The 19752-nt window shown below is 41.1% G+C and overlaps 1 protein-coding gene across 2 annotated transcripts in view; it reads left to right on the top strand.

Moving 5' to 3' along the window:
• RNGTT (RNA guanylyltransferase and 5'-phosphatase) overlaps nt 1-19752 on the top strand; it is a 267991-nt gene that overhangs the window by 79391 nt on the left and 168848 nt on the right. For both annotated transcript variants that reach the window (XM_069973561.1, XM_069973562.1), the window contains exons 9-10: nt 4553-4688; nt 16958-17029. In XM_069973561.1, coding sequence (XP_069829662.1) covers nt 4553-4688; nt 16958-17029 — 208 coding nt within the window. The remainder of the gene's footprint in view (nt 1-4552; nt 4689-16957; nt 17030-19752) is intronic.

Raw genomic sequence — 19752 nt, 5'->3', positions numbered from 1 at the left:
GAAAATTGCGATCATATGAAATAAGTATTTGTGATCAGGATTTTGCTTCAGTGATCGCATTGAAGACTTCAGCTGTGATCTCGTGTGCTAAATTGTAGACAAACTGTAATAGTTAGGGACAGATTTCCTGGCATTTGCTGGTATCTATTTCTGAAGGCGGTAGAAACAGATAATAACAAAAAACTTGGCATAGAAAATTATAGGATGCTGTGAAAATGCTCAATGGATGGTTTAATTATAGGCATTAAGTAGAGATTCTGAACTTGTTAATCATTATGAAAGGGAAAGGATTGTAAGTCAATTGGATATAATGAGGATACAGCGATCTTTCTGACTCTTACTATACTAGAACAGACAGGTGACTGTTCTTTCTGCCTTCAGCCCCGGTGCTGTTTACGTATTGTCTAGATTTATAGAGAGCGATGAGGAGCACCGCAACGTCTAAGCGTTGTCTTCTTTGGTCACTCTAGGAATAAAAGGGAAGTATAACAGATTATGTTTTATTCTTTGTAACCGCAACAAATACAGCACTTACTCTGACTTAATGCTCTTTAGTTTCTGTATTAAATCCAGGGTTGAACACAGAATTCTCAAGAGCCCAATTGAAGGTGCTTTTTCTCCCCCCCCCCCCCCCCCGCGCCCCCCCCCCCCGTTTAGTGGATATGCATCTGCCTTAACTTCTTGTGTATGTCTTGTATGTTGCTTATTTTCTGTGAGGGGCAATCTCATCTTGCATCAATTTCATTGGGGTATGGGGGGCTTAGGGCCCTATTACACGGGACGGTTATCGTGCGAAAAATCGTTATATCGTTCCAATTTAAACAATAGTGGTTCTGTGTAATTGCAGGCAACGATCGAAAAATCGTTTGTGTGTCGTTAATCATTGATTTAGATTTGAACCTAAAATTATCGTTAATCGTTCACTGTAATTCCACATTCGTTCACTAATCATTTAGTGTAATTGCACATTTTTCCGTTGTTTTGCTGGGATCAGAAGGAATAAGCGTTCATAGAAACAATCGCAGTAACGATTGTAATTAAGGACCATCGTTCTGTGTAATATGGTGAACGATTTCAGGTTAACGGTAAACAATCTCGTTTGCGAGATAGCGTTTGCTAATCGTTAAAAATCGCTCCGTGTAATAGGACCCTTACTCCCAATAACCATATGGGAAAAATAAAACTCCATGACTGAGCCATGCTGGAGGTTGTGTGATGCCCCCCCCCCCCCCCCCACTGAGGTATTTTCCTAAAAAATAGCCAACAAAAATTACAGACACATTCCAAGATCTGTATCTTTCCTAATTTTTTTGTAACAAAGCTCGGTATAGGCTTTACCACTTTGTAAGATACAATATATATTATTTTTTTATTATTTATTATTATTTTTATTTTTTTTTGCGAATCTTCAGAGAAGTCTTGAAGTCTTTTTTTAATATCATTTTGGTACATGTATAATGAAGCCTATATCTTTGATGTGAATAATATACAGTACATGCTGTTGTAGTAAGATAATAAACACCTACAACCCTCCCAAACACACATACACTACACAGTTGTAATGAAATAGTATGTTCTTTATTTGCAAAATCTATCCAAAAGGACACTTAAAACTCTGTTACCCCTAAAAACAATAAAATTACATTCAGGTGTCAGGTCCAGCTCATCCACATAATAATCGTGTAATACAAGAAATAATGCAGCCAGGAAGTATATATATATATATATATATATATATATATATATATATTGCAAGAGATTATATAAATAAATGGTAACATAATTTCAATTAGTCTAGCTATAATAACGGTCACCATCACATAAATATAAAACCCAAAATATATATTGCACTAGAGTTGCTAGCTGAAGCATGTAAACAGTGGACACGTTGGACCCCGCCTCACACCTTGATTTACAATTCACCTCACCAGCTTCAGGAAGCTGGTGAGGCGAAACGTACATCAAGGGTCTTAGTGGGGTCCAACTTTTTAGGTGTACTATTGTAATAGGATGTTTAAAAAAATCTTAAACACATGGGGGGAGATTAATCAAACATGGTGTCAAGTGAAACTGGCTCAGTTGCCCCCAGCAACCAATCAGATTCCACCTTTCATTTTCAAAGAGTCTGTGAGGAATGAAAGGTGGAATCTGATTGGTTGCTAGGGGCAACTGAGCCAGTTTCACCTTACACCATGTTTGATAAATCTCCCCCATGGTTTTCATTGGGGTAGAGCTATGCTATAGGCGGTGGGGTATTTACATGTAAGTACCCTGTAATAGGTGAAACAAATAATTAATCAGTAAAAAAACAAATAAGAACTATAAAGAAATTTGGCATCACTGGAATGATGCTGAGCTTTACACACCCACACAGAATTTCTTAAAACCAGTGAAAATGCTTATTTTAAACCCCTATAAAAGTAAAGAAAATTAAAAAATTTTACAGTTGTACCCGAAAAATGGTGCCATTAAAATGTCAGGTCAAGTTATATAAAAAAAAAAACCAAAAAACTTTTTGGGCTTTCTGATTGAACAGATTAAAATTGTAAATGTGTCAAGGCTAAGACTTTAAATTTTTTTTTATGGGCACTGTTATTAAAAAAAAACAAACTTAACCTATCATAGGAAGATGACTTTTGATTGGTTGGGATCTCACTCCCACAGAACTGGGAAAGGGTGCAGGAGCACATTTTTTTCCCTGGGGGATCAACACTTCTGGCATGTCCCTGTGACTTGTCAGTTTTGTTTATTTTTATAACCGGTATGCTTCAAAGGTTTAACTGCTTGTAAATGGTCAATTTGTCAGTTTTTATGATCCATACAAAGAAGATGGTATTTCATGGTCAACAACACCTTTAGGGTATGTTCCCACTACGGAACACGCACCAAAGCTCAATACAGGCTTCAGAATATGATTGAGTCTAAGTAACAGGCGCACCTTCATGCAGAGTCCCCCCCACGACCTCCGCTTGAAGTTTTGGCGCGTGTTCCATAGTGTGAACATACCCTTAGTTTTGAAGTTCAAGAGCTTTACAAACTTGAACATTTCTTGATTTGACACACAGCAAGAAGATTGAAAAATATTTTATTCAAGGTTCGGTTTTACATGGTCAGAAGAGTTCAGAGGGGCTGGTATCTATCTCGCGTTTTGTTAACCTGAAGTCTCATAATAAGTCCTCAGTAGGTGATTCAGGTTACAGACAACTGTTAAAGGGATATTGCTAGCTCAAACAACCTAGTTAAAGGGGTATTCTCATCTCCTATTATGCTGCCCTTTACCTGCCATTGATGACAGCTGGGTGTCAAGGTTAGTGACCACCACTCTCGTGTGCTGTTCTTAAATTAGACCCTGTTCCCATTTACCATGTCAGATTTACTGAGAAGGCACACACCTCCTAGTAGAGCCAGTCGAAGGGATTGCACAAACATCTAGATTTTTTACGGAGCATGTGTAGATTTTTACATGATTTACGACTGTTTCCAGACACAAACCATGATAAATCAGCTCAGCGAGTACTCCACAGGTGTACGCTACGGAAAGGGTAAGAATCGGCACCTTTTCTGTGGCGTTTGCCAAGGGTGCATGTTAGTTAATCTGCCCTCTAGTTCTTACACTGTGGATAGAGATAAATACCTCTGTGTTCTCAAATATATATTTCCAATTAGGCCTGCCACCCAGTACCACGAAATAAATTCCCAAATACCAACATCCCCAAAGCAGTAGTTCCCGTCTCCAAAATGGCAATCAGAATAAATCCCTGGGTCAACGTCCTATCACATGTAATCTAGTGTCCGTGTCTCATTGATTTGTCATTCTACATCACTTAATGAATGGCTTTCACAAACCTTGTATCGGTACTGCAACCATGATCTCAATCAGAGGACAATAAAACTTTCACGCCTCTTATCCATGGAGTGCTTCAGCGATTTATTACATCGTCTGTTTGCTCCTCTTATATTGATGGTTCTCCATTACCTTCTTGTGTATGCGTGTGGCTCTTCACATAATATAGTAACTGTTGCTGATGAAGAAACCTAGGTAGTTATGATGCATGCAGTTTGTCTTCATCTTTTCAGTTAGTTATTAAATGGCATCTACTATTGAGAACGCTCCGTTTTTATCTTTTCTACCAGCTTACACAGTACAAAGATATTTTGCTGTCACACAATGAGGAACACTTTAGCCCTCTCCCTGCCTTCATTGAGTACCGGCGTCATATTGTTAAAGATTCTTCATTTCCTCGTCACTTTCAGATTGCTTGTAATGGGTTTGTACAGAAAGACCTAGCTGATTATCTTATCACATGTGTTACTTGTAGAAGAGAATATCCATCAGATTTGTAAGTTCGGAGGTGATCAATATATTGGGAGGTAGAAGCCTTGTATATTTTTTAGACCATTACATTTTTATTTTTTAATTTTTTTTACTTTATTAGTATTGCATTTTCAGTATTACTGTATATACTTATTTTCTTTATGAAAGTGTTCTGCTCCCTTCTAGCCAAACATTTAATGTATAATAATACCTCCACATATTTTATTTTTCTTTAAGGTACATGATGATGATTGATGGTAAAAATGAAGTATTTATGATTGATCGAGACAACTCTGTCTTTCACGTTTCTCATCTTGAATTTCCATTTCGGAAAGATCCCCGAGTCCACTTAACCAACACTCTTCTCGATGGGGTAAGGTCTTCAGTCAAGGAAATCTAACCTAAACGTTTCTTTACTTTGTTCTTCCGATTGTTATTTGTTTTGTCTCCTGAAATTGTTCTTTGATTGCTTTTAGCTTTTTTCTCTTATAGGCTTAGGAGTTGTCTGGGACTTTTCAATAAACTAGCATTGCACTGACTTGTATGTCTATATACGTTGCTCTTTCTGATACAGCTTCTACTGAGCTCCAATATTAGCTCCACCTACAGGGGCAGGGCTAAAATCAACTTGAGATTCTGGCCAGACCACGGGAGGGACACCGAACCAACCCACCTGATGTCTCCACCTGTGATCATGTTCAGTGGAAGGAACAGGGAACAAATATTGAATGTGACATCACAGGAAGTTAAGACATCACAGGCAGAGTGGTCCACGGTTGCTATGCGCAGGGGACTGCATGGAATATCCGGCGTTGCTGATCGCCACTCCTGGCTTATTAACTATTTAAATGCAGCTGTCAAACAGCTGCATTTAAACAGTGATTGTGCCCCTGTCCCTGGTATCTAGTGGGTTTTTTTTCCCCTCCACGATGCTACCGTGGAGTGTAGATCATTTCTACTGAGCCGGCCGGGGCTCAGCGTTGGAAGGACTCGGCAATCCATGTATCTGGTCTGCTGCAGACCAGAATAATAGAGCACTGATCTGATGCATCAGCGCTCTATTATATACACAGCATTGATCTCAATGGGAGACCAGTGCTGTGTATATAGATGTCCCCCAGGGGGACTTCTAATTACTGTATGTAAAATAAAATCATGTAAACTATAAAATTATCATATTCCTGGTCTTGCATGAAAAAAGTCAAAAGCGTAAAAAAGTCAGTGCAAAGCTGTGCATTTTTGTTTACATTAAATTTTGAAAAAATGTAATAAAAAGTGATCAAAAAGTGACATATACACAAGCAAGGTACCTATAGAAAGAACAGATCATGGCGTAAAAAAGGAAACCTCACACAGCCCCATACACCAAAAAATAAAAGCATTATAAGGATGGGAATAGAGCAATTTTAACCCCTTAGTGACCGCCGATACGGCTTTTTACTGCGGTCACTAAGGGGGCCTTATTCTGCTGCCATCAGCTTTTTACGGCGATGGCAGAGAATAAGATTGCGAGACGGGAAGGCCCCCACCCCATCCGTAGCTGAGGGGTTGGGGCAGTGTTTGGGGTCCCTCCCGACCGGCCCCCATACTGGCGATCGCCGCTACTAACGTTATAGCGGCGGCCGCCGGTAACGGGCATTGCGGGAGCCTCCGCCGTCTTTCATCTCCCCCCCCCCCCCCCGCCGTGAATCGGCGGGGGGAGATGAAATAAGGGTCCCCTCAGACCCCAGATCAGCCCCCCTAGTGCCCCGGTCACTAACCCCCCCCTCCCCGCGGTGACCATCAGATCCAAGATGGCCGCCGCAATCATTGTGAACAGACAGTCTGTTCACAGTGATTGTAAATAAAAAATGAATGAAAGCCCCATGCTCTCCGCCACCGGAGGTAGCGGAGAGCTTGGGGCAGTGATCGGGGACCCCCGTGTGGGTATATACTTTATACCGCTGATCGCTTGTGCCATGTGCATCCCGGCACTTTTTATCCCCTGTCACCATAAATGATTGGTGACAGGGGATAAAAAGTGATGTGTCAGTCCCCCCCAAGTCGACCCCCGTCCCCCAGTCACCTCCCCTGCCCCAAATACTCACCGGATCCAGGGAGCTCCTTCCTCCTCGGCGTCCAGGCTGGTTATGAAGTGCGCATGCGCTCCACAACCAGCCAAGCTCTGAAAATTTTAAGTGACAGAGACCAATTTGGTCTCTGTCACTGAACTATGATTACTGTGATAGAAAATATCACAGTAATCATAGAAATACAGTGAAAATGAATGTGTAAAAGTACAAAAAGTGACAAACATACAAAAAAATAAAACACACACTTTTTATTATAGTAATAATTATAGTTTACTCCCAAATTACCCCTAACCGCCCCAGGTTGCCCGTAACCGCCCCAGGTTGCCCGTAACCGCCCCAGGTTGCCCGTAATCACGCCAGATTACACGTAACCACCAGACGTTGACCATAACCACCCTAAATTGCCAGTGACCCCCTCAGGTTGCCCGTAATCACCCCAGATTACATGCAGCCCCCCAGACTGCATACAACCACCGCACGTCGCCACTGACCACCGCACGTCGCCACTGACCACCGCACGTCGCCACTGACCACCGCACGTCGCCACTGACCACCGCACGTCGCCACTGACCACCGCACGTCGCCACTGACCACCGCACGTCGCCACTGACCACCCTAAATTGCCAATGACCCCCTCCAGATTGCCGTAACCATGCCAGATTACAGGTACCCACCCCAGATTACCTATAAGCTCTTCAGTTTATCCATAACCACCCCATGTTGCCTGTAACCACCCCATGTTGCCTGTAACCACCCCATGTTGCCTGTAACCACCCCACGTTGCCCGTAACCACCCCACCTTGCCCGTGACCACCCCAAGTTGCCCGTAACCACCTCCAGATTACCTGTAACCACCCCAGACTGTCCGTAACCACCCCATATTACCTGTAATCTAATTTTTTTTAATTTTATTTTATTTTAGTAACTGCGCTGTTCTAATAACTATTACTAGCTGTGGTTTTGCTCCAGCAAATTGGCGGTCCTTTCCTTCTGAGCCCTGCTGTTTTCCCATACAGGGGTTAATGCCCACATATGGGGTACCGTTCTACTCAGGAGAACCTGCGTTACAGATTTTGGGGTACATTTTTTCTCCTGTTCCTTGTGAAATTTAGAAATTTCAAACTAAACCAACATATTATTGGAAAAATTTGAGTTTTTCATTTTTACTGGCCAATTTTGAATACTTTCCTCTAATACCTGTGGGGGCAAAATGTTCACGACACTCCAAGATGAATTCTTTGAGGGGTGTACTTTCTATAATGGGGTGACTTATGGGGGTATTCACTCCACTGGCACTACAGGGGCACTGCAAACGCACCTGGCGCTCGGAAATCTGCACTGAAAATGCTAATTGGCGCTCCTTCCCTTCTGAGCCCGGCTGTGTGCCCATACAGTGGTTTATACCCACATATGGGGTACCGTTCTACTCAGGAGAACCTGCGTTGTAGATTTTGGGGTAAATTTTCTCTCTTGTTCCTCGTGAAATTGAGAAATTTCAAACTAAACGATCATATTATTGGAAAAATTCGAGTTTTTTTATTTTTACGGTCTAGTTTTGAATACTTTCCTCTAATACCTGTGGGGTCAAAATGCTCACCACACCCCAAAATGAATTCTTTGAGGGGTGCAATTTCCAAAATGGAGTGTCTTATGGCGAGATTTTACTCTGATGGCACTACAGGGGCACTGCAAACGCACCTGGGGCTCGGAAACTTCTTCAGCAAAATCTGCATTGAAAAAGCTTATTGGCACTCCTTTCCTTCTGAGCCCTCCTGTGTGCCCATGCAGTGGTTTATGCCCACATATGAGGTACCTTTTTACTCAGGAGAACCTGCGTTACAAATTTTGGGGTGCTTTTTCTCTCATGTTCCTTTTGAAAATGAGAAACTTTAATCTAAACGTATATATTATTGGAAAATTTTAATTTTTTATTTTTTTACGGCCTAATGGTGAATATTTTCCTCCAGCCCCTGTAGGGTTAAAATGCTCATTATACCCCAAGATGAATTCTTTAAGGTGTCTAGTTTCCAAAATGGGGTCACTTATGGAAGTTTTCAGGATACAAGCCTTCTAAATCCATTTAAAAAAAGAACTGGTCCCTAAAAAAATCAGTTTTGGAAACTTTTACGAAAATGTGATAATTTGCTGATAAATTTCTAAGCCCCGTAACACCCTAAAAAAGCAAAATATGTTTACCAAATTATGCCAGAATAAAGAGGACATATGGGTAATGTGACTTAGTAACTAATTTATGTGCTACGACTTTTTTTTTTTAGAAGCAGAGAATTTCAAAGTTCATAAAATGCAATTTTTTAAAAAATTTTTCATGATATTTTGATGTTTTTCACAAAAAACATACAAAGTAGTGACCAAATTGTGCCACTAACATAAAGTGCCATATGTGACGGAAAAAAAAATCTCAGAATCGCTAGCATACGTTAAAGCATCACTCAGCTGTAAGCGCTTAAAGTGAGACAGGTCAGATTTAGAAAAATTAGCCCGTTTATTAAGGCCCAAACTAGGTGCAGCACGAAGGGGTTAAACACATTTTAGTTTTTCTTTTTAAGGTTTTAAATTTTTCAAAAGCCATAAAAATAAAATAAAAGTTATACTAATTACATATCATTAACATGTCAGTTTTACCCTAGGGCGAACGGCGTAAACATGAAACCCCTCAAAATAAAAAGAATTTCACCTTTTTCTCCAATTTCACTGCATATATAATTTTTTTCTGCTTTTCTTTTGCGGCATATTTTATGGAAAAATTAAGTCTGTAGTTTGCAAAGTATAGTTGGTGTCGCAAAAAATAAGGGCTTATGTGGGTCTGTAAGGTAAAATATGCAAGCGCAATGGCCTTTTAAACACGAGGAGGAAATAACGAAAGCGCAAAAATGAAAACTGGCTCTGTCCTTAAAGGGTTAAATTCTTGTGCTTATTTGACTTTGCATATATTCAACAATTACCTAATAATTGTGGTTTAGTAGTCTTCATTTTAAAATAATTATGCTGTTACTGTAAAATAAAATCCGCTTTCCTCACATTGATGACCTGGTGGACCTGTGATAGCCTTTTGTTTATACACAGCAACCAATCAGAGGAAGCCGCGCTCCAGGGGGGGGTGGGGAGAGCAGCAGCTGTAACCAGTGATAAGATGGAGGGTATGTCTGAGACTTCGCTTAGGCATTAGGACTTGTTCACACTGAGCAAACAGAATTCGTCCACCGCGGAATCTCGCCTGCCTCAGTGTCAAACAGTCTGTCTTTGAGAGGGCTCGCACTCTCCGCTCAAAGAATCGACATGTCAATTCTTTGAGCGGAGGCGCGTCAGCCCTCCCATAGACACACTGTTTGACACTGAGGCAGGCCGGATTTTGCCGAATTTGCTCAGTGTGAACTAAATTATAGTCACAGACCACAGCTCTTCTTAATGAAGCTGCAATTCAAGTAAAAGCAACTAAGCAGCAGAAACCAAGGGAACGATCATTCCCTGTAGATACCGATGTTTATTTTTGGTCATATTCAGTGTATCACAGATAAGAAGTTGATTGTTTTTGTAGATATGTTGCCAGTATATGAAATAGTCCATGTCTTCCTTATTTACTGCCCGTTCTTTGCTGTGATAGTGGATAGTTCTCTAAGAAATTGCCTTTATATATTTTTTAGTAGCTGTTAAATAATTATTTGAGGGGAGAGAATGTATGTCCCCGAGTAACTTCTGAGTCACAGCAGATCAGGCTTCTTTAGGCATTTTATTCCAACAGAATGTTGAAATGGTAAAAGCTGTGTATTAGGACAGTACCATTTTATAATCAGCATGTTCTAATCTATAGAATGTGCTACAACCTGTGTAGCTGTGTACCTGGCTGCTAGGATGTACCAGCTGTTTGGTGTAATTCCACATTCATTCGCTAATTTCACTAAGTGTAATTCCAAATTGTTCCTTCCTTTCCTGGGATCAGATGGAGTAAACTACCATAATAACAATTGTTGTAATGATCGTAACTAACGATTATCGTTCGGTGTAATATAGTGAACGATTTCAGGTTGATGATAAACAATCTCGTTTTCGATCATTTATCGTTATTCGCCAGTCGTTAAAAATCGCTCGGTCTAATAGGACCCCAAGAGTGTAAGTGGTAATGCATACATTGGACACTTACACTCCTTATCCCCAAGAAAAGTAAGCTCTATGTCCATTTCATCATGCTGTGCAGTGAAGTGCCATGGGATCTAGGTAGCGAGCAGCCGGGCATGAATGGTGTGTCTTGCTTCTCGGTTCATTCACTGTGTCGGGTGAAGGATTGAAGGTTTTGCTTCTGTCAATACAGTAAAAGTGATTATACTGACCTCTTCATTCTTGAAAGCAGACATTTATAGTAAGACATGATATATGGCACACTATAAGTCTGTTCTGAAGATATCTTTTAATCCCTTTAAATCAATATACCCTTATTAGCGTTCCGGAATCAAGAAGCTTTAAAAAGAAATAATAACAATAAATAAAAATAAGTTAATCAGATTTTATGGTGGTCTAAAAGAAAGCACCTTGGAGATCCTTTTTTTCTACATCGTGAGTCCTCCTTTTATGAATTATTTGTGATTCTCTTCATGCCGTCTTTGAGTCATCACTTCTGAAAGGCAGTTTTTCCTTCTATTGAATATTTTAAAGGCTTCCTTTCACATTAACTTGCAGTGTCTATGATTTTCTGCAGCCTAAATTAAAATGACTGAAGTACTGGGTTATTGCATTTACCCAACATGTTTTGTTTTCTTTCTGAAAACCTGCAAGCGCTGTATCGGCAGCCTCTAAAAAAAACGGGCTCCTGTTCATCTGTTAAGACTGTGACCGGTTGTATCTCAGGGCAGTGGATCCTAATGAGGAACTGCAAGGAGGAGGATGGTTTATCTTTATCATTGGTTTGGCATTGTTTGAATTTGAAGTTTTCGTTTCTGTTTCTTCTCCTTTCTGCTTGTGAGTTTTTCCCATATACTACGGTCTATGCCCAGGATAGGGGTGGGTTAAAAAAAAATAACATACACTACTATGCCACTCCAGTCTCTTGTGCGTGGCTGCTTCCAGGTATGGGGGTATGACCCAGCAGGGCAGAGACGGGACACTTCTTCGGCTGCTGAATGGCTGAGCCCGCCTGCCATGTCATGTGTCTCAACCCAGAAGCGTCTACAAACTGGGGAAGAGGGTCAGGCTAGTCCAAATTCTTGCGAAACAATTAACTTTTGATTTCTACAGATGATAATACACTAGAAAGAGCACCTTTTTGTCTCCCTTTTTTGCCTGTTTCTCTTGTCCTAGGGAAAACAATGATATTTTAGAAGTTGGGGTCCGAGTACTGAGACCCCTGTCAATCCCTAAAATGAAGGGCAGAAGCCATCACTGTGTGTTTGTTTCTCACTCCCTGTCACCCTTTGTTTTTTGCAATCGCCCCACTTTAGAGGGTTGTATCTCGGGCACGATCATGGCTGGTCTTATACTAAAGCCAATTATCTGAACCTTAAAGCTCGAGAAACGAATTTCTGTCTGCTTCGCTCATGTCTAATCTTAAGGCTGGGTTCACACACAGTATATTTCAGGCTGTATTTGGTCCTCATGTCAGGTCCTCATAGCAACCAAAACCAGGAGTGGATTGAAAACACAAAGGCTCTGTCCACACAATGGTGAAATTGAGTGGATGGCCGTCATATAACGGTAAATAACGGCCATTATTTCAATACAGAAGCCATTGTATTAAGATAACAGAAAATATTTGCCATTAAATGGCGGCCATCCACTTGATTACAACATTGTGTGAACAGAGCCTTTCTGTGTTTTCAATCCACTCCTGGTTTTGGTTGCTATACAGCCTCAAATATACAGCCTGAAATATACTGTGTGTGAACCCAGCTTAATGCTGTACATATACAGTGGTGTGTGTCAGTTCCTTTGACCCTTATTAATCTTGAGAACAGGGACCTGAGTCTCCCATCAGAATGAAGCCATTGGATGTGCATGCGTGTTGCTGCTCCATTTATCCTCTGTAGGAGCTGCCATAGATAGCAAAGTAGAACATTCAGCTCTCTCCGCTGCTTCCATGGAGAATGAATGAAAGAGCGATGTTCTTGTCCCGTCACTCCGTTTTGATGGGAGACTTGGGTCTGCTTTCTCAAGACTAGAGATGATCGAACAGGGCCGAAGTTCAGGTTCGTACGAACCCAAACCATCAGCATTTGACTTCCACTGTCTTCCCGTTCCGTGGGGAAGGTGGAGACAGCCAGAGTACTGCCTTAAAAACGGATACAGCCTAGGTAATAGAGTCAATCGGGAGTCAAATACCGATGGTTTGGGTTTGTACGAACCTGAACCTCGGCCATGTTCGATCATCTCTACTCAAGACCTGGTAGCTGACCCTCCACAATCGTTGTTATCCCCTGAGGATTGGAGCTAAATAGCAATGGCAGGACAACCCGTTTCAACCTCTGTTGTTTTCCCAGCATCATCTTTTGCAATCTGAGAACAGACAGGAATTTAGCTAAGCTGTAAGGATTGTTGCCTACATTTTCAGACTGGCTATGGTGAGGCTTACCATGTAAAAGTCATGGAAGTATGAAACATGCAAATGAGAGTATATCAAGCATGTTAACAGTATGGTTGCAGGGGAAGCAGAGCTGTCACTGGAGTGTTGGCTTATGGTTTCTAGATAATTAAAAAAACAGGCCTATCATCCTCCTATCCAGATGCCTCCATAAGAAGCTCCCTTTGGATGCAAAGTAAAGATTAGGTTGAACACATTAAATCTTCCCCCAGAAGAGTTAAAAACACATTATTAGCAGGAAACTGTTGAATAACTGTTGATAAAAGTTACCAAGAGGGAGCGAAAAATGGACCGGTAACATACACCTCTGCAGCTGGTACTTCTCCACCAAGTTATACTTCAGCCCTGATTGTAGTATATAAAGGTCAATCATCTTCATCAAAGCATTTTCTTACTGTATGTTCCAAAGCTACAACAGTGTCAACGCCATGTGTGATCTCCATGTCATCTGTGGCTGTGGCTCTAATGAAGAGGGATACAGGGCTCAGTGTGTTTTAACAAGAAAAATGTTCTCACTCATTCGGCATAGTGCCAAATGTAATCTTCAACTATAAGCAATTAAAAGGAAGAAAAGATCTGACAAGTTCCTTCTAGCTGAGCGCAGCGCAACAGTTTAGATTTCCATACCTCGGTGTAACTAAGGACATAGTCACGTGCAATTCTTTTTGTCATTATCATCTGGTTCAGCACAGTACAAGGGGAATTTATACTACTTTTTTTTTCTTTTTTTATTTTCTTCTTCCAAGAAATCCTTTGTTGGCATTGGGAGACAACCCGATAAGTAAACAAATCTCACTTAAGGCCCTATTACACAATGCAATTGTCGGCCATTATAGCCGATAATCGCTTTGTGTAATAAAAGCCAACGATCAGCTAACATGCACAATGTGAATTGATTGTTGTATTTAATGTTTTTCAACATGTTAACAGCTATAGCAACGATCTGCTGCCATCGTTCTATGCAATAGGATCGCCGGCAGCAAACTCCTATCTCCCGCGCTACCCCCCCCCCCCCCCCCCCCCCCCGCTTGCAGTGAACTGATTCTCTTTAATCATGACCCAAAATCCATCAAGGAAATCACCTTGGACCAAGAACCACCTCAGAAGGCGCCAATGTGTTTCCTGTACGTACCGTACCCTTAGGCCTTATTCACAGGTCCTGTAAAGTTTTTCATAATTGCAGATCCAAAATTATGGTTCAGCTTGGAGAACATTGATTTATGTTTGGCTATTCACACAGTCCGTGTTAATTTTGATTCATAATCCGTTTAGTTAATAAAAAAAAAAAAAAAAAAAGGACATATCCTAGTGTGGATTGTGATTGCGGTACGGATTACCAATAGGCTGTTGTTTTAAAATAATAATTATTTGCCATTAAATGACAAATCCACTAAATTTCAACAGTGTGTGAAAATAGCCTTTCTGTGTTTTTAATCCGCTCCTGGTTTTGGTTGCAAAATTCTGACCACAGACTGTGTGTGAACATAGCCAGAATCTGTACTGCAGTATGCTAGTTTTTTTTTTTTTTTTTATTTAAAATAGTGCTTAGGCTGGTGAGAAAAGGTAAGTAATACTAATCCAGTCCCCCACAGGACTGCAGCTTCCATTGCAGGGACTTCTAGTCTCCTGATGCTTGTGTCCTTTGCCTGCTTGTAGAAACAGGACCTACTCGCTCAGCCAAACACTATGGCTAGTGTCTCTCTTTATCAAAGCACTTCCTGTGTGAAATGCACATCTTGTGTGGACTGCTACTGTAATGTTGCATCTCCTTACTTTGTGTACCACTTTGTATGCCTTTTGTTGAACAGTTGCACAGTAAATTATACTATGGACAAATATCTTGTGTGGACAGGTGACTGGTAGGGTACTGGTGAGGCTGTACAGCTCAGCACAGATGTGTGGTTCATTAGAGCTATTCTGGTTAGCGCCCCCCCCCCCCCCCCCCCCCCCCCCCCCCCGTACTCACCAGCATGCTGGCGGCAGCGAGCGGGGAACGAGGAGCCAACGAGTGCTTACAGCGCTTGTTTGCTCGTCAGTCTTCCCCCGTGTAATACGGGCTTAAGACAATGTAATTGCTGAGAGCCTGGAAGCTACAAGAGCCTGTGGCCTGTTCACACACTGCTTTGTAAAGCTTTTGAGTGAGGTGAGAACTCTGTTTAGTTTGAGCCCAGCCAGGCAGGTATTTATTTTGTATCCTGTTTTTACACTGTTTTTGCTATTTTTGTCCGGACTTTTATATGCCGAATATAAAGTCAAGTTGACATTTTTTTCGTTAAATAGGCATATGGACTGTTCTATTATATGTTACCCCTACTGAAGATCTCTACAGTTGGCAGTTGTGTGTCAGCTTATTCTTTGTTATGTGTATATAGGGCACGTCATTTAGGGTCGTACTACACGGCCTGACATTTCTCTTTGTAAGTGAACACTGATCTAGCAGATCGGCCCTCACTTAAAGTCTCTATAAGGCTCAATAATCTCGCTTGAGGTCTTCATAAGCATCGTTAGTGTTGTCCATGCAGTCTTTGCTTTTTACATGAAAAACAATAAAGTTTATAGTTACCTATTCTCCCCTGCCTGCAGCATTTTGCCTGTGTTCCCCACTCACCGCTGACACTTCTGTGCCCTGCCTCTTTTGAGTCAGAAACTACTCAGCCAATTACTGTTCGAGAGGGGCCCACGGCCAGTCATCTTCTGAGCGGACTGTCATTAACCCCTTAAGGACCGGGCCAATTTCGTTTTTTGTGTTTTTGTTTTTTCCTCCTTGTGCTTAAAAGGCCATAGCACTTGCAATTTTCACCTAGAAACCCACATAAGCCCTTACTTCTTGCGCCACTAATTGTACTTCGCAATGACATGCTGAATTTTTTCATAAAGTACAAAACCAGAAAAAAAAATAAATGTGTGGGGAAATTAGAAAAATAAAATGCATTTTGTTTATTTGGGGGGTATTTGTTTTTACGCCGTTCGCCCTGGGGTAAAACTGACTTGTTATATATGTTCCTCAAGTCGTTACGATGTAACATGTATAACTTTTATATTATCTGATGGCTTATAAAAATTCGAACCATTGTTAACAAAAATATGTTCCTTAAAATCGCTCTATTCCCAGGCTTATAGCGCTTTTATCCTTTGGTCTATGGGGCTGTGTGAGGTGTCATTTTTGGCGCCATTATATGTACTTTCTATCGGTACCTTGATTACGCATATGCGACTTTTTGATTGCTTTTTATTACAATTTTTCTGGAATTGATGGGACCAAAAATGCACAATTTTGCACTTTGGGATTTTTACGGCTTACGCCATTTACCGTGCGAGATCAGTAATGTGATAAATTAATAGTTTGGGCGATTACGCGCGCGGCGATACCAAACATGTTCATTTGTTTGTTTATTTTTATTTATAACATGGGAAAAGGGGGGTGATTCAAACTTTTATTAGGGGAGGGGGCTTTTTTTTTTTTACACTTATACTAGAAGCCCCCCTGGGGGACTTCTAGTATAAGCACACTGATCTCTCATTGAGATCTATGCTGTATAGATATACAGCATAGATCAATGAGATAGGCACTCGATTGCTCAGTTGGAAGCAACAGAGTGCCCAGCCGGGATCAGCGCCATTACGGCGCTGACCCCGGCCCGAGCCGGATCGGGCAGATTATCGCTCCATGTAATGGAACCCTTTTTGATCCATCATAATTCAGTGCTCCCACCCCATTCACCACTACTTCTCTTGTTTTCTGGATTTCCATTTTTTTTTCGTTTTAACCAACTTACATTTGAAGTCTGAAAGTTCATTTTATTTTTATTAATCTGGTACATATTTCCTGGAGTGATACTTTCTTTGGGGTTGGTATTTTAGAACACAGGTATACACACACTAACCTGAATTTTTATGGCTGTCTGGTAAAAAGTAATCAGTATTCTACGTAAATGATGACTTGTAGCTTGGTTTACGATGTCTTGTTTCTCTTTTCCTTCGAAGGAAATGATCATTGATAAAGTGAAAGGACAAGCTGTACCACGATACTTGATATATGACATCATCAAATTTAATGTAAGTATTCAGATTTCTCTTTCCTTTTTATTCCCAGATGATTTGTATGGGATGACAGGGATATTTTAGTTATTACATAGACTTTTCTTGATATATATACTTCTGCTCTTCTGGGGAAAGCCAGTTCTATTGAATTTATGCTTCATTGCATGGATTTTGTCAGGTTGAGGCAGTGCCAGAATCCTAAGTGCTGTCAAATGTCCACACCGTAAGTCAAAACAATCCCTTTACAAGCACTGAATGATGAAAGGTTATGTCAAGATGATTCATGTCCCCCCCCCCCCCTCTCATATCTAGAAAAACTCAGTTGTTCATATTTTGTGATAAAAAGACCAAGGTATGATTCTTTGCTTTAGCATTAAAAGGCCAAATAGGAATTTCCATAATTTAGCATGTAGGAATTTTCATGGCACATTTCAAAATGTTAATATAGTTGCTACTCATCTTATTCTGTAGGTCTTTTTACGTCATCTTCAAGTTTGCCTATTACTTTCAATTACTAATTCGGGAAATTTAAAGTACTTTAATTATTTTAATATTGTGTTGTGTGGGGAATAATACGGCGCTTCATTTTAAGGCTATGTTCACACCTACTTCAAACGTACTTTCTATGAAAAGAACGGCTGTTGTGAACGGTCATATTGAAATGATTTGCATTGAAGTCAATGCAAACAACAGCTGTTGTTTCACACAGTGTATTGAACAGTGGACATTGTTTACTATAGCCGTCAAAATAACATTCATGACATTTATTTTCAGACCGTTGTTTATGTGTTGTGTAAACCTAGCCTAACCTTTCAGATCTACTTTTGTTTTTATTGGGGTTTGACATTTGTTCCTATTAGCTGTTGTTGACATGACATAAACAGGTTGTCATCTACAGTTTTACCCCAAAAATAAGACATCCTCCTAAAATAACACACCCCAACTAGCCTAAAATAAGGCATCCCTCTGAAAATAAGGCCCCCTTACCCAAAAGTATAAGGCCGAAAGGCCCCCGCCGCCCATGTAACTCATCTAATCCCCTCGTGGACCTTCACAGCTGGCGCCGCAGGCATACTGGTCTATGGCCGCCACATCCTGCCGCATAACCAGATGCATGCCGTAGGTTACCTGACACACGTCCCACCGCACGCTCCTGGTCCCACTGCCGCTGTGCTCCTACACTGAGGACCTTGGTGAGTATGCCAGGGAGAGAGAAATAAGAAATCCCCCGAAAATAAGACATTGCACTTTAGGAGAAAAAAATAATATAAGTCTTATTTTCGGGGCAACACATTAGTATGCATATGTATCATGTGCCTAATTGAATGGGAATGGGCAAACCAGGGAGAGGATTATGGTCAAGGGTGGTGCTCGCACACATACCATAGAAGCATTGGGAAGATATCTCATAAAGGAGTGTTTTTATATCACTAAAGAGGGATGCTGCTGTGATTGTAATGAAAGAACTCTGAATCATCCATTAGAGACCAACCAGTGATCTGTGAGCTCATGGAACAGTTAATGTAAGCTTTACATACATCATTTAAGAAGATTGATCATGCCCATACAGCCCACACAGGGCTGAAAGGCTTAAAGTGTACAGGTAGAAGACCGGAATGATAAATGGAAATCATTCAACTGAGATAGGGGCCAAGTATCTCCCGGAAGAGTTGGGTTCTCAAAACTATAAACTCTGATCTCAGAATTCCACTGTGTGCCATAAAGATCACCTGTATCTACTCCTTAAAGTGGTACAAACTACCTAAAGGAAAAGTTGTGTTTCCTTACATTGGGAGAAGAGAAGAAGACAATAGAGAGGTTGGAAGTCGTAAAGAAGATGGAGACAATGGGCAGAGTTAGGGCAGTATTACACGACCCAATGACTTGATGTAAGCAAGGTTATGGGCTCGCTTACTGTATATAATCGTGCATCAAGGGCTGCACCGACATCATTATCGATGTCCATGCAGCCCTTGCTTAATAAGTGTAAAATAATAAACTTATACATACCTCTCTGTCTTTCCTGATGTCTTGCTTGCTTCGGCCCACTCATCGCATTGTCTGAAGTGACAGGCTGCTCAGCCAATCACCGGGACAGTGCTGAAGCCAGTGATTGGATTTCTCCTAATCATCACTTGTCTGAACACCGCACAGATGCCTTAATGATCCAGCACATGTGCAGTAATCAGACATGTGATGATTAGGAGAAATCCTGCCCAGGGGAATTTCTAATGATGAAGAGGGGCAGGAAGGAGGGACGGAGAGGCGTTTCAGGCCTAGGGCACAGACACTCTAGGCCACACCAGTATGACACAGGGCTGCAAGCTTAAAAGTTGTTTTTTAGGACAATAACTGCATCACCTGCCGAACAGATCCCAGGACAGATCTTGGATTAAAAGCAGATTTCCGAAGGTACAAGCAGTTTGGGGGGGGGGGGGGGAGGAGCTTGCCAGAGTAGCTTTAAGTCGTCCTAGGCCATTATTAGATTGCTTATACTCGTAAATGATTTGCCATTGCATAGCATTCATCTGTGCAATTATTAGATTGCTTATAGTGATAATTGATATGCCATTGCATAGCATTCATCTATGATATCTGTGCTCTGCTACTATAGTCTACCTGAGGCAGACTCTAGATGCAGAATGAAGTGATTTACACTTCTCAACCGGTTCTGATTTTGGGTGTTTGCTGTCCATTCTCTAATGGTACAGACCCCTTTTAGTAAAGGAGATTCTTAA

The sequence above is a fragment of the Dendropsophus ebraccatus genome, chromosome 6, assembly GCF_027789765.1.
Source record: "Dendropsophus ebraccatus isolate aDenEbr1 chromosome 6, aDenEbr1.pat, whole genome shotgun sequence".
In the NCBI taxonomy this organism is placed as follows: domain Eukaryota; kingdom Metazoa; phylum Chordata; class Amphibia; order Anura; family Hylidae; genus Dendropsophus; species Dendropsophus ebraccatus.
Note: the sequence above shows the minus strand (reverse complement) of the source record. Positions and strands in the feature narration are given on the sequence as shown.